At 41.6% G+C, this 16018-nt stretch overlaps 2 protein-coding genes across 4 annotated transcripts in view; one reads left to right on the forward strand and one right to left on the reverse strand.

The window, feature by feature from the left end:
- The window catches only part of METTL8 (methyltransferase like 8), a 186677-nt gene that overhangs the window by 49907 nt on the left and 120752 nt on the right, over positions 1 to 16018 (reverse strand). The window contains exon 11 of one of the 3 annotated variants that reach the window (XR_004176552.1): positions 3735 to 3865. The exons of 1 other annotated variant lie outside the window; for it this stretch is intronic. The gene's annotated coding sequence lies outside the window, so the exon portion shown is untranslated. Of the gene's footprint in view, positions 1 to 3734; positions 3866 to 11827; positions 14054 to 16018 lie in introns of those variants that run through there. One more of the 3 variants, XR_002516415.2, reaches the window with a different exon arrangement.
- Positions 2147 to 2561, forward strand: LOC108581327 (60S ribosomal protein L39). Its single transcript, XM_017946653.3, has one exon. The coding sequence runs from the start codon at positions 2211 to 2213 to the stop codon at positions 2364 to 2366; it is 156 nt and encodes a 51-aa protein (XP_017802142.1). The 5' UTR covers positions 2147 to 2210; the 3' UTR covers positions 2367 to 2561.

A 16018-nucleotide genomic window follows, 5' to 3' on the forward strand; every position in this document is an offset into this window, starting at 1 on the left:
CCTCAGTGCACTTCTGCTTTCCCCTAATTTTTCCATCTTATACATCTTTTATTGTTTTCTAAATATAGACACGCTAAAACCTCCATGGAAAGACATCTATTGAAACCAGAGTGATAGCAAACAATGTGCCCAGCAGGCAAATCGCAAAACAAATAGAGGGTGCACTCAGCACTTTTTTCTTCTGCTGCACAAAAGAACCCAAATAAGGCTCCTGGAACCATGGGTTGAATAATCAAGTCCTTTTCCTGGATGTACAACAGCACAGCTTTGGGAGATAACTAATTCAGCTCATGTAATTGTACACCCGTCTAGAAGAGGAAAAGGAAGCACAAAAAGAGAGAAAAGGAGAACAGGCCAAACTTTTAATGGCTTGCCCTCCTTCTGCACCTGCCATGACTTGCAAGCAGAATATTGTATCCCAGCTGGCCACTTGTCCTGAATCTGAGACCCCAAGATACCCATTGCCCTTGGAATTAAAGAATTATAAATGGAATTTTTGCACCTGCAAATTAAAAAGAAAAAAGATAGCAAGAAAACTTGGAAAGGTCCCTTGAAACATTTCTATCACCCTTGTCAGGCTGTGTTTACTGCCTCTCGTGAATGCTAACCAGACACATGAGTAAGGACTCTTGAGGACAATTTAGCTGTTTCACTGAAATTAATTTTGATTCCTACGGATTAACCATAAAGACATGCACTGGCTGCAGGTGTGCCAAAGCCAGCATTCGGAGAAAATCCAAACAAATTTTGTGGAGACGGTTAATGACTCCTGCAAAATTAACTTAAATTGAAATAGTCTAAGAACATATGGAAAGAATCAATCATTTCTCATTTTGAATGAATATTATTTTAGCATGCATAGATTTCTGATATAATTTTCTTCCTTTCCCTTAAGGGTCAAGAAGTACTCAAACACTAAGTCTTTTCGCAAAAGAGAAGTTTTTTTTTCTCCAAGAAAGAGGATAAACGTATTTCATAAATCTTTTTACTTGTCTAATGCAGAAATTTACATCTGGAGTTCCATAGACACTGCTCAAAGCCCTCTCAGAAAACACAACTCTGCTCTTGGAGTAATCACGCTTTTCTAGTGTCTGGACACTGGCTCTGGCTTCCATTTAGAATAAGATCTGGGCCCACTTGTTATGCATGTCCATATTAACTAGACAAGTCATAGAATTTAAATGTGATATGAGGCGACAGCACAGAGGCAATAGCAATAGAATAGAATTAGAAAAGTCTTTTTCAAGTGTTTGGAAGGAAATTACTACATTAACAAAATCCCACAGCCACATGTTCACACTCTTGTACCCCTATTCCACGTGCAAAGCTGTCTCCAGAGTTCTATCTCCAGGGGAGTGAAACAGTGGCAGGTGCAGCCATCTTAAGCAGGGGCTCCCCCGGCATTAGTGCCACCCATGATGTTTCTTCTCCAAGACCTTCCTCTAATCCCATTTATAGTTTATTTACCCAAGTTATTTACACTTTGTTCCAGAAAATAGTTAATACAACATTAGTAATATAAATCCTCATCCACATCAATCACAGATATCAGCTGTCTAGTCTTTACTCATTCTTCATTCAACAAATATAGATTATGGTTTTGTATCCTACCAGGCATTATTTTAGGCACAGGGCAGGAGAGAATACAAAGAAGAAGAAAAACTAGTCCCCTTATTCTTGAGGACCATATAATTTAGGGGTCAAATGGATGCATAAACTTCTAAATAAAAACATAGCAACACTGTTCATGCAAAAATCATGTACTAATATTTTTCTCTCTTTTAACTTTGCATTTATTTTCACATATATTTATCAAAAACCTATTATGTGTCAGGCAGTATGCTAAGAATTGGGGATATAAAGGCTTGAGCGGTGGCTCAAGCCTGTAATCCCAGCACTTTGGGAGGCCGAGACGGGCGGATCACAAGGTCAGGAGATCGAGACCATCCTGGCTAACACAGTGAAACCCCGTCTCTACTAAAAATACAAAAACTTAGCCAGGCAAGGTGGCGGGCGCCTGTAGTCCCAGCTACTCGGGAGGCTGAGGCAGGAGAATGGCGTAAGCCCGGGAGGCGGAGCTTGCAGTGAGCTGAGATCCGGCCACTGCACTCCAGCCTGGGCGACAGAGCCAGACTCCGTCTCAAAAAAAAAAAAAAGCCCTCTTTTCCTTTCTCCGCCATCGTGGTGTGTTCTTGCTTCCACTTCTCGCCATGTCTTCTCACAAGACTTTCAGGATTAAGCGATTCCTGGCCAAGAAACAAAAGCAAAATCGTCCCATTCCCCAGTGGATTCGGATGAAAACTGGAAATAAAATAAGGTACAACTCCAAAAGGAGACACTGGAGAAGAACCAAGCTGGGTCTATAAGGAATTGCACATGAGATGGCACATATATTTGTGCTGTCTGAAGGTCACGATCACATTACCGTATCAAACTGAAAATGTCACCACTCTCTGGAGAGTTCGACGTATTTTCCTCTCTGAATCTATTATGAATGCGTTGGTTGGCTGGGTTCAGTAATAAATATGTGAGGCCTTTCAAAAAAAAAAAAAAAAAAAAAAGAATTGGGGATATAACTCTGGATACAAAAATCCAAAGAAGAATTTCAAAACAACATTCCACAATTCCAGGGGCAGCAGGAAAGAAGTCACAGACACCTATTTGTAATGTTTGTGCCTCTAGAGATGGAGCAGAGAATTGAGGAAAATTTTTTTTAAAAGTCATTTCTATGACTTTGGGTTGGGAAGAAATCCTAAATTTTGTGGAAAGCAGAGAAATAGGGAGTGGTAAAGAACTAATGACTGCCTCGTTCAGCTTTCCTTAGGCTAATGTTACAATTAATCCCTGTTCCCTGAGCATTCATCATTCTGGGGAGTGGGGGGCTGATTGTGGAGGATTAAATCCAGATTTCAGCAGTTGGGGGACCAAGCATTAATTGTATAAAATTCACAAAAGAGGTCACCTGGAATTGGCTGTATAAATAATTAAAAAGTAGGAAAAAAAGGAAATATGAGATAGCCAGAAAAGAAAGTCTTTGAGAGAAAAGGAAAGCTGGAGAAAGATATAATAAAAAACAAAATGAGACAGTAACAGGCCAAAAGGGTAATATCTTTCCTCTGGTCCTGCTGACTAGAATCCTGGTTCAAATCCTTAGCCAATTAATTGGTGTAATCATTAGTTTATGGGCTCCATCTGCCTAGCATCCCTAGAGGACTGTGACCGTGCTCTGGTCATCCATGTCTCCAAACCTCAGCACAGTGTCTGGCCCAGAGTTGGCCTTCAGTAAGTGGTTGCTTAAATAAATTTAAAAAAAAAAGTGAATCATGTGAAAGAGAGGATAGAAGGAAGTTAAACACACAAATAGATGAGGAGCTCTTCAAAAAAATTCAGGGAAAATGTGTATTATGAAAAACCTACACAGATAGTTCAAAATGTGTGCACAAAAATAAACTCATACTAATTTGTTATAGCATGTCTGAACAGGATCTAGTTTGGGGCACTAAGAAGGATAAGACATCAGTTTGAGAACAGTCCCCATCAGAGCAACATGAATTCTATTAATAAAACTGAAGCAACAACTAACGTCAAGGCTGGGCACAGTGGCTCATACCTGTAATCCCAGCACTTTGGGAGGTTGACGTGGGCGGATCACCTGAGGTCAGGAGATCAAGACCAGCCTGGCCAACATGGTGAAACTCCGTCTCTACTAAAAATACAAAAATTAGCAGGGCATGGTGGCACGCACCTGTAATCCCAGGTACTCGGGAGGCTGAGGCAGGAGAATTGCTTGAATCGGGGAGGTGGAGGTTGCAGCGAGCCGAGATAACGCCACTACATTCCTGCTTGGGACAGAGCAAGACTCCGTCTAAAAAAAAAAAAAAAAAAAAAAAAAGAACTAACATCAAATGTATGGTTTGGGTAGAAAAATAGTGAAATCATTGATGCTTTACAAAAAGTTTATGGAGACAATGTCCCAAAGAGATCAGCAGGGGTCTTTCTATGTTGCCCAAGCTGGCCTTGAACTCCTGGACACAAGCAATACTTCTGCCTTGGCCTCCCAAAGTGCTGGGATTACAGGGTGAGCTACTGTGCCCAGCCCTGAAATTCTTTTTGTTTTGTAATCTTAAAAAGTCTTTAGCCAAGCCTGGTGTCTTACACCTGTAATTCCAACACTTTGGGACGTTGAGGTGGAAGGACTGCTTAAGGCCCGGAGTTCGAGACCAGCCTGAGCAACATAGCGAGACCTCATTTCTACTACAAATTTAATAAATTAGCTGGGTGTGGCAGCATGCACCCGTACTCTTAACTACTTGAGAGGCTGAGGCAGGAGGACTGCTTGAGCCCAGAAGTTCAAGGTTGCAGTGAGCTATGATCTCACCACTGCACTCCAGCCTGGCAACAGAGTGAGACTCTGTCTCTAAAAATAAAAATTAAAAATATCCTTTACAGGGCATCCATTTTTCTTCAGATGACAATGCAAAAAAGATTGCCCTGGCTGAGTGCAGTGGTTCACGCCTGTAATCCCAGCACTTTGGGAGGCCGAGGCAGGCGGGTCACTTGAGGCCAGGAGTTCGAGACCAGCCTGGTCAACATGGTGGGTCAACATGGTGAACCCTGTCTCTACTAAAAAAAAAAAAAAAAAAATTAGCCTAGCCTGGCATAGTGGTGCATGCCTGTAATCTCAGTCACTTGGGAGGCTGAAGCAGGAGAATTGCTTAAACACAGGAGGTGGAGGTTGGAGTGAGCTGAGATAATGCCACTGCACTCCAGCCTGGGTGACAGAGTGAGACTCCATTTCAAAAGAAAAAAAAAGACTGCCTTGACATGGTTACATTCCCAGGACCCTGCATTCTTTAGGAAAAGATTAAATGGCTGGTATCATTGTTTACAAAAGTGTCTTGGACTTGATGGAGCTTATGTTGAAAAATAAAGCTTATATTTTTCATTTTTATCTTTTAATTTAATAATTTTCCATGAACTTTTTGAAGTCCCCTCTATTCTGTACACAGGAGGCTTCAGTTATATCCCCTAAGTTTTGGTATGTTGTGTCTTCATTTTTCCTCCTTTCAAAGTACTTTTTGCCTCTCAAATTATTTTCAGATTCTCTTTTGATTTCTTCTTTGTTCTTTGACCCATGAGTTATTTAGGAGTATGTTGTTTAATTTCCACATATTGTGTTTCCCAGCATTTCCACAGGAAAATGACAATGTTAAACTGAGAGGCCCAAAAAGAACACCATTTGGAGAGGACAGGACATAGTTCAGAATGAGCAAATGGTTTCCTGGTGACCTCTGCTAAGAATGAACTCGTCTACATACACCTGCCCTCCAGCTCTCCACCCAGAGAACACAGATGCGCTCAGCAAATACTTTTTTTTTTTTTTTTTTTTGAGATGGTGTCTCACTCTGTTGGCTGGAGCACAGTGGCATGATCTCGGTTCACTGCAACCTCCACCTCCCAGGTTCAAGCAATTCTTCTGCCTCAGCCTTCCGAGTAGCTGGGGCTACAGGTGCGCACCACCATTCCTGACTAATTTTTCTGTATTTTTAGTAGAGACAGGGTTTCACCATGCTGGCCAGGCTGGTCTTGAACTCCTGACCTCGTGATCTTCCCACCTTGGCCTCTCAAAGTGCTGGGATTACAGGCATGAGCCACCGTGCCTGACCAGGCTAACATTTTTTGAAAGCTTCCTACGGTGCTGGGTTATGTGAATTATTATAACTATTACAATAACCTTATGAGGTAGGTACTATTATCCCCATTTTACAAATGAGTTGAGACCTAGAGAAATTAAGTACCTTTCCAAAGATCACCCAGCCCAAAAATGGCAGAATGAAGATTTGAACCTATCCTCCTAACCATCATGCCCTATCACCTGCCTGGAATTCCGATTCTCCTACGTGCTACATAGTACCATGTCTCAGACCATGCGTGGACATCAGTTTCTCATCCATGAGTTGGAAGAATATGTATTTGCTGGGCCGGGTGCAGTGGCTCATGCCTGTAATCCCAGCACTTTGGGAGGCCAAGGCACCTGTAATCCCAGCTACTCGGGAGGCTGAGGCAGAAGAATCGCTTGAACCTGGGAGGTGGAGCTTGCAGTGAGTGGAGATGGTGCCACTGCATTCCAGCCTGGGTGACAGAGCGAGACTCTGTCTCAAAAAAAAAGAAAAGAAAAACAAAAATCCAGTGTTTTTGTTAGCACTTTGGGGCCTGGAGTTGGAAGCCTTTGATGTTAAACATGCTGCTGTACTCTTGGGCCCCCACTGATTCCTGGGTTTGAATCCTGGCTCTCTCATATGATAGCTTAGGAGACCTTGACCGGGCCACTTACCCTCTCTGCATCTCAGTGTCCTTGTCTCTCAAAGGGGCCCTCACAAGGTGATTGTGAGTAGATGAATGAATATGGGTAAAGCTCAAATAGTCCCTGACCCATGCTAAGTAGAGACCCCATTCCTACACTGATGAAATTTAAATTCTTGTTAGGGAAACAGGCAAAAACCAATAAAGAGGTAATTACGCAAAATAGTTACCAATTGTGATAAGTGCTATGAAGGCTGAAATAATGCTTAAAGAAAGAATGGGGAGGGGAACCTACTTAAGTGATTAGGTGGTCAGGGAAGCCTTTCCCAAGGAGGAAACATTTCAGCTAAAAGCTAAAGGATAAAAGGATAAATAGAACTAAGGAACATCTTAATCTCAGCCTTACCAAGAGCTGAAGGAAATACCTTCAAAGCATAGGGAACATCAAATGCAAATGGCCAGAAATGCATTTCAGATTGAATTCCTACAATATCTGCTATTGTAGAATTCCTTAACATGAATGTATCATTTTTACATAAACATGATAGCAAGTGAGATACGTGATGAGACATGAACATGTGTCAAATACACATTCCTGAACATTGCTCAGCATTTAATTGAGCTGTGCCCATGTGTTACAATGGTATACTAATGTGTGCAATTTTATATAAATGGACACGTGTAGACCTGAATTTTTCTAAAGCACTAATGCAGACCTAAACGTTAATAAGTGACACATTTAAGATGTTCAATTAATGGATAAGCAGAGACTGACTAGAAAAATTAAAAGAATAAAAAATAATATTCAAATAAAACCACAAAAGAGACAGGAGAAACTCTTGTTTTTAGGCTTGCACAAAAATTCACCTGGCAGCACAAGTTGATGTGTGACCTGTTTCCCATGTGTTAAAAATTTTGATATATAACACGTTTGGATGTGCATGTTCCTGTGCTTTAGGCGAGTTTTTTTTTTTTTTTTTTGAGATGGAGTCTCATTCTGTTGCCCAAGCTGGAACACAGTGGTGCAATCTCAGCTCACTGCAACCTCTGCCTCTGAGGTTCAAGCAATTATCCTGCCTCAGCCTCCCGAATAGCTGGGACTACAGGCATGTGCCACCATGCCCAGCTAATTTTTATATTTTAAGTAGAGATGGGGTTTCACTATGTTGGCCAGGTTGGTCTCAAACTCCTGACCTCAAGTGATCCACCTGCCTTGGCCTCCTAAAGTGCTGGGATTACAGATGTGAGCCACCATGCCCATCCTCGAGGGCAGTATTTTAAAAGTTAGAAATACATATATTTAGAACAGGAAAGAAATGTCTGTGGAACCCCTAACATAATTTCATTAAACTCTTCAGTGTCACAGAACAGTTTGAAAAGCACTACTGCAAAATAATCCCAGATGGGAAAAAGTTAATTTTGCACCATCCTCCATTCTCTCCTTAGTGACTAGTTTCATTTCATTCATTCACTGAACAAATGTACTGAGCTCTGTGCTCATTACTCTTTATCCCATGCTCTCCTCCTGCCCTCACCTATTCTCCATTCTTCTCTGCCCGGGGGTGGTGGGAATGGTCCCCTAAGGGCTACATCATCCAGGATCTCTGCCCTCCGGCTTCTGATTCCCTACAGCCAGTGGGAGCAAGATATGGTTCTGGCAGTGACGGGAACTAGAGCTCCTGCTGGGTGCTCCTCTTAGGCACCTCCAGTGCTCACCAGCTCTAGTAATGGCTTTTCCTCTCCTTTGTAGGCTAACTGCTCCCCTCTTTTGCTAGTCTCTTGGTGCTTCAGCATCCTTTGTGGGTTTCCTTAACCTTGCCCACACTTCTATAAATTGCCCCTTCATTAACATCTCTTCAAAATCCAAAATGAATGTATTTTCTTTTGCCTGCTAAGACCCTGACTCAAACAAGCCTCTACTATGTTCTAGACCATCCCTGTCCAATAAAAGTATAACAGGAGCCATATATATACTTTTAAATTTTCTAGTAGCCATGTAAGACAGTAAAAAGATGCAGATACAATTAATTTTAATAATATATCCTATTTAACACAATACATCCCAAATATTATCATTTTAACATGTAATCATAAAAATTTATTAGTGAGATAGTTTACATTCTCTGTCTTTTTTTTTTTTTTTTTTGAGACAGAGTCTCTCTCTGTTGCCCAGGCTGGAGTGCAGTGGTGAGATCTCGGCTCACTGCAACCTCCGTCTCCTGAGTTCAAATGGTTCTCCTGCCTCAGCCTCCTGAGTAGCTGGGATTACAGGTGCCTGCATCATGCCTGGCTAATTTCTGCATTTTCAGTAGAGTCAGGGTTTCCCCATGTTGGCCAGCACGGTCTCGAACTCTCGACCTCAGGTGATCTACTCGCCTCGGCCTCCCAAAGTGCTGGGATTACAGGCATGAGCCACCATGCCTGGCTCTTTTTTTTTTTTTTTCGTTGAGACAGAGTCTTACTGTGTTGCCCAGGCTGGAGTGCAGGGGTGCGATCTCGGCCTACTGCAACCTCTGCATCTCAGGTTCAAGTGATTCTTGAGCCTCAGCCTCCCAAGTAGCTGGGATTACAGGCATTCACCACCACGCCTGGCCAATTTTTTTTATTTTTAGTAGACAGGGTTTTGCCATGTTGGCCAGACTGGTCTCGAACTCCCGGCCTCAAGTGATCTGCCTGCCTCAGCCTCCAAAACTGCTGGGATTACAGGTATGAGCTACTGTACCCAGCCTACATTCTCTTATTCATACTAGCTTGACAAAACCTGATGTGTATTTTACACTCGCAACAATCTCAGTTGGAATTTATCACATTTCAAGTGCTCAATACCCACATGTAGCTGACAGCTTCCATACAGCACAATGTACTTCTGGACACTGCTTCAGGGCTGGAGATAGATGCAAAATACAGTCCTTAACATCTTAGAGTTGATGGTCCCGTAAGAAAGATGGACACACAAACTATTAGAAAACAATGCAGCAAATGCGTAATTAATGCTATGTACAAGATGCCATGGGAATAGAGCTCTTTCCATCAATGGGGTTTACAGAGAGATAATAGAAAATAACATTTGAGTAGATCCTGAATGATCAAGGATTCTGCCAAGAAAACAAGAGGGTGGAGAGGACAATGCAGGCAGACAGAGAGAATCCTCACCTCTCCATCTACCCTCGCTGTATCAGCTCTTCTCTGACTATGCTCCTGAGACGGGCACCCTGCACACCAAGCGTACACTTGGATCTCGCTAGCTACTGTGGTCCAGGTTTGGATGGACCTCTGCAGTCTTAGCACAGGCTCAAGGAGTATAAGTTTTCAAAGGAAACACAACTAGGAAATAAGGGCGAGATATGAATGTGGGGAGAATGCCTATAAACAGACATGACGAGAGAGCCTGGAGTCAGTTTCCTAAGGTAATGGAACTCTGGTCACTGATAGGCTTCATTGGCTCAGGTTCCTGGGCATAAAGCCTAACATTATTTTCCTCATCTAATCTGTTTCCTTTGCTATTCAGAAAGCATTGTCACAGGCTCATTGTTTTTAACCTTTGGCAACATTTTGGTTGTTACTGTTTTTCATCTTCTCCCCTTATATTTCTCTAGTAGTCCCAAGGACTTGAGGACCAGCACTGACCTCCCTCTAGACTGTCTCTCTCATATGAAAATCCTACTACTTTTAGTCAAATATATCTCTCTTTTCCCATTTCAAAACTCAGACACCCTATAGGATAGCTCAAAAACTTCTTATTTTGGCCAGGCATGGCGGTTCACGCCTATAATGCCGGCACTTGGGGAGGCCGAGGTGGGAGGATGGCTTGAGGACAGGAGTTTGAGAACAGCCTGGGCCACATAAGGAGACCCTGTCTCTACAAAAAATTTTAAAAGTAGCCAGGTGTACTGGCACGCACCTGTGGTCCCAGCTACTCAGGAGGCTGAAGTAGAAGGATCACCTGAGCCCAGGAGGTTGAGGCTGCAGTGAGCCATGATCACGTCACCGCACTTTATCCTGGGTGACAGAGCCAGACCCTCTCTCACAACAAACAAACCAACAAACAAAAAGAAGTTCTTATTTTTGTCTCAGAGGCAATGTTTGTTCTCTACTCTCTGAAGGGAGGTTATAACTTAAGTGACCCAAGGCCAAGGAATGGTCACGTGTTTTCCGCTCTAACTTACCTTCTCAGCATACTTTGTTAGATATTTTTGGAAGATTCACCTCACTCTCCTAAATCCTCCAAACCTCAGTTTTCTAACATAAAAGTACATCACACACATAACAGCAACAAAATAGAGCTGCTCACCTTTCAAGCCTAGGGCCTCCTGGGAGTTTCTCTGATCTGCTTTGGGAAGCCATCAAGTTCCCTGCAGACCTCTTTGCGTAACTCCATGATACTTAATAGCTGGTGAGGATTTTTAAGGATACCCAAGCAGTAATGGGAGAGGAAAGGAGGATAACTATTCTTAGATACTAAAAAAGAAGTATGCACTTAACTCAGACAAACATTCTGGCGCCTTTCTGTATGAGCAGAATCCTGATTTCCAGGAGGCTGGAAAGCCATGGCTAACTGTTTACATCCTTGGTCTGCAGCAGTCAGATGGTATACACTGTAGCCTTATTTTCCTTGTCTCCCTCTTAAATCAACCATAAATCATTCTCAATGCCAAGCTTTCTGCAAAAATTTCCTGTGGTTTCTTTTAGTCTCTTATTGTGATTCCCATTGGCAATAATGTCGGCATCTGTTCTCCATACCAGCACTATTTGCAAACACTTTGAGACCATGCCCTTGATTACTACTCAAAAGTTCAACTTCTGTTTTCTCAGAGCCAAAACACACACTGTATTATCCAGTTTAAATAGTTTCCAATCCTCATCTGGGCAGCAGGCTTCATCAGTTCCTCCCATTACTCATATTGTTTTTTTTAATGCTTTTAATTCTTTTCTTTCAATTGACTCATGTAGAGATGAATAACTTTGGTCTTCAACACTGCTAACCTTCCCACTCTGAGCTGTGCTTCATTCCCTCCTTAAGGATCTCTTCCATCTATGATGTCGTGGATTCTAAGAGGTTCTTTTACTCCCCAAAGGAGTTTATTAATACCACCTTTATGTTTTTCCTCTCCATGGTCTAAATTAGATCTCAGAAAATAAATAAATAAATAAATAAATAAATAGGATCTTAGTATGCTAGGAATTAGGCAACAATTGTATATACAGAATCAGTTATGGCCAGGCATGGTGGCTCACGCCTATAATCCTGGCACTTTGGGAGGCCGAGGCGAACGGATCACGAGGTCAGGAAATCGAGACCATCCTGGCCAACAAGGTGAAACTCCGTCTCTACTAAAATACAAAAAATTAGCTGGGCATGGTGGCGGGCACCTGTAGTCCCAGCTACTCAGGAGGCTGAGGCAGGGGAATCGCTTGAACCCAGGAGGCAGAGGTTGCAGTGAGCCGAGATCGTGCCACTGCACTGCAGCCTGGCGACAGAGCAAGACTCAGTCTCAAAAAAAAAGAAAAAGAATCAGTTATTCTTAAAGAGAAATAATTTATATGGTTTACAATATCTTTTCTCTCTCTGGCTTAAAACATTTTGTTTGTAATGTGCATGTGAGTATGTGCATAGTTTGGGTTTGCTTTTGATTTTGTGAGTGCGTGTATGTATGTGGTTTGATTTTGCTTGTTTGGTATTTTTCTAAATGATTTGGTTGAACAGTTATTCAACAGAGATGACTGCACCATTCTGAGCACTGTCAGGCAGTCAACATTTTTATGAGCTGCCCCTTTGGCATAGACTCTGTGTTTCTGGACTTGTGAGAAAATACATACTCGTACGCTCATATGTGCATGCCTGAACATACACGCAAAACCAATACAGTAATTAAAACAACAGAGAAAGACACTTAGCCAAACCCAGCAGACCAAATGATTACATCTATGTTTTATAAAGACTTCTAAGTTAATCAAAGATATTTATGCATTTATACAAAGACCAGAGGAAATCATAAATTGTAACGAAAATCAGGAATGTTCTAATACAACCAGTACTAACATTTTTTAAAAGGTTCTCCATATATCAAGTACTCTTCTATATACTTTACATCGAGAAATCCATACAACATTTCTGAGATAGAAATTATTATTATCTTGCTTATCGATGAGAAAACCAAGCCGCAGAGAGGTTAAGTGACTCACCTATAGTTTCACAGTCAGATACATGGAAAAGGGTACAAGCAGACAATTCGCATAAGATAAAATGCAATCTCAAATGAAAAAATGTTCAAGACTGCCAGTTATCAGAGAAATGTAAATTAAAACATTAATTAATTTCATACCACACCTTTGGGGAGGCTTAAACTATCACTCTCAGATGTGGTGGCAACAATGTAAATCAGTGTAAGCTTTCAGGAAAGCCATTTGCTAATACTTATAAACAATGGTAAAGAGGCTCCCTTTAATTCAGTAATTACACTCCTAGAAATTTATTCTTAGAAAGTTATTCAAAAGAAAGAGCCATATGAATAAAAAATTTGCTGTAGCTTCTTTATGGTATCAAACATTGAAAGCAGTCTAAAGTTCCAAATATAGGGACTTTTAAAGTAAACTATGATACATCAATGAAACGGAATACCATGTGGCCATTTAAACTATAATTATCAGTGATAATGGTGATATTAAAGTTACATAATGTTAAGTGAAGTAGGCCAAATATAACATTTTACCTATTTTATGATTGCAACTATGTAAAATTATGTATACATATGTTCAAGGACCAGAATGGAACATAAAATGAAAATGCCTGAGACATCAGATGGCATAATTTTAAGTCCATTTCTTTCCTATTTTTAATTACCTTTATTTTTGTTGTTTTCCATATGATGGCAAAATCGGGAGTTAGGAAAAAATAGAAGACACCGTTTCTACCTTTTGGTAATACAGAATGTAGCTGAGCATTCATAGAATCATTGACTTTTAGAGCTGGAAGGTGCTTTATCAGACTCTTGGTGCAACTTCCTAATTTTACAGATAAATACTCTGAGGCAGAAAAAGACTGACTTGCTCAACCACACATATTTAATTAGGAGCCAGAATTTTCAACTCCAAAAGTGACCCACCATCATTTAGGGGACATTTCTTATAGAGAAATCAAGTTGTTAGGACCCTATCTAGAAACAGATTATGTTAATAAAAATAACCATTTTAACCTAATTCTACTTTTTAAAATCTGCATTATCAACTGCCTCCTTTCCCCACCTGAAATTTGCTTTATGCCAAAGCAAAAGTGCTAATTCTTGACTACATAGCACACACCATGCATATTTTTGGCATTTCAAAAAATATCAAAATATTTATAAAGAAGATGAGTATTTCGAATAACAATAGAAAACGTAGCAGTCATTTTCTGGTGATGGAAACAGCAGGAATTCAATTAAGATTTAATAAATTAATTACATTGAATTTCACTTTCATACATTAAAAAATGTTTTCTAACATTGACTAAAAAATCTGCTTTAAATCTGCTAAAAATTAGTTTCTGGGATGCAAAGGAAGAATATGAGTGAATATGTAAATATGTACATAGCCTTACAGGGAGACCTTCATCTACTCACCTGTGATCACAAAAAGCCAAGCATGTCCTCAGGAGAGGTGAGACCCAGGTGGCAAGAGAGGCTCACTAGTCTTAAACTCACTTTTGATGATAATAGCTTCTGCCTGCGCTCTCTGAAAGAACAGGAAAATGGAGGCCAGGCGCCTGGGCTCTCTGAAATAACAGAGGAAAATGGAGGCCAGGCACGGTGGCTCACGCCTGTAATCCCAGCACTTTGGGAGGCCAACGCCAGCAGATCACTTGAGGTCAGGAGTTCGAGGCCAGCCGGGCCAACATGGCAAAACCCCGTCTCTACTAAAAATACACACACACACACACACACACACACACACACAAAAGCCAGTCGTGGTGGCCTGTACCTGTAATCCCAGCTACTCAGGAGGCTGAGGCAGGAGAATCGCTTGAACTTGGGAGGTGGAGGTTGCAGTGAGCTGAGATTGCACCACTGCACTTCAGCCTGGGCGACAGAGCAAGACTCTGTCTCCCAAAAAAAGAAAAAAAAAAAAAAAAGGAAAAAAATGGGAAGATGCTAAAGAAAATTTAGAAGTCACAGGCTGATGGGGCTACCAAAGTTGTTTTGGTTGTTGGGGCTGGTATGTCACGGCCACAGGGTTGATTTTCAGGGAGTATGTAAAAGCATCATGTGCTCATTTCAGGGCACTGTAAGTCTCTAGGGGCATCAACCAAACATCGCACCAGCAACCAAGGTGGTGGTGATGGCTGATCCCATCAGTGCTCTGCAGCTGGGGCTTCAGCAGCAGCAGGAAGCAGCACCAGCTCTGGGCACTGGGACAGGAGCATGACCCTCTCATGAGACTTGGTTGGAAGTCCTGGACACTACTTAATAGAAGTTAAGAGCTGTTGAGACACATACCCTAGGGACTAAGGAAATAGAAAACAAGTCATATATTAAGGTTAAGACCTACTCAAATTTAATAATCTGTTTTTCACAACTGTAAACGAGCTCACAACCTATGGTATTCTCCATATTTTTCTCTTAGTCACAACTCAGTGGTTCTCAAGCCTGGCTAACTATCAAAATCTCCTAGAGAATAAAAGACATCATCTGTACAGAGGAAACAAACAAACAAACAAAAACACACACAAGAAATGAAAAAAACATAACAAACACCAATGCCTAGGCCTCCCATAGATGGATGAAATCAGAATCTGGTGGTGGATCACAGGAATCAGTAGCTGTGCTTGTTGTTTTTAGAGAGAGACAGGGTCTCTGTTGCCAAGGATGCAGTGCAGCAGAGCAATCATGGCTCACTGCAGCCGTGAACTCCTGGGCTCCAACAATCTTCCCACCTCAGCCTCCCAAGTAGCTGGGACTACAGGCACATGCCACCATGCTTGACTAATTTTTTTTGCCTGGGGGTGGCGGTGGGGCGGGGGTGACAGGGAGGGGGTTGAGGGTGTGTGTAGAGAGGAGTCTCGCTATGTTGCCCAGGCTGGTCTCAAACTCCTGATCTTAAGCAATTCTCCTCCTCAGCCTCCCAAAGTGCTGGGATGATAGGCATGAGCCACTGTGCCAGGCCAAATCAGTATGTTTTAAACGCTTCTGAGATTCTTCTAATGAACAGTGAGGGTAGAGACCCATTGTTCCAACAAGAGCAGTTAGAATCTTTCTGGAACAGTTCTAATTTTAATGTACATACAAATCACCTGGGGATCTTATTAAGCTGCAGATCTTGATTTGCTAGGCCTGAGCTGGAGACTGCGATGTTGAATTGCTAAAAACCTCTCCTGGTGATGCTAACGCTAATAGTCTGCAAACCACCTTTAAGTTTTAAAAGGATCTAGGAAAATTAAAACAGGTGGTTAATTCCAGAGTAGAGGGGTCAGAGACAAGTAACAACAACAACAAAAAAAAACAAAAAATTTTTTTAACGTTAACAAAAGGGTAAAAACAAAAGTATATAGGAACTCTTTTATTTTATTTTATTTTATTTTATTCCAAGACCGAGTCTTGTTCTGTCACCCAGGCTGGAGTGCAGTGGTGCAATCTCGGCTCACTGCAACTTCCACCTCCCAGGTTCAAGCAATTCTCCTGCCTCAGCCTCCCAAGTAGCTGGGATAACAGGTGTCCGCCACCACACCCAGCTAAGTTTTTAT

The sequence above is a fragment of the Papio anubis genome, chromosome 10 (assembly GCF_008728515.1).
Source record: "Papio anubis isolate 15944 chromosome 10, Panubis1.0, whole genome shotgun sequence".
Classification (NCBI taxonomy): domain Eukaryota; kingdom Metazoa; phylum Chordata; class Mammalia; order Primates; family Cercopithecidae; genus Papio; species Papio anubis.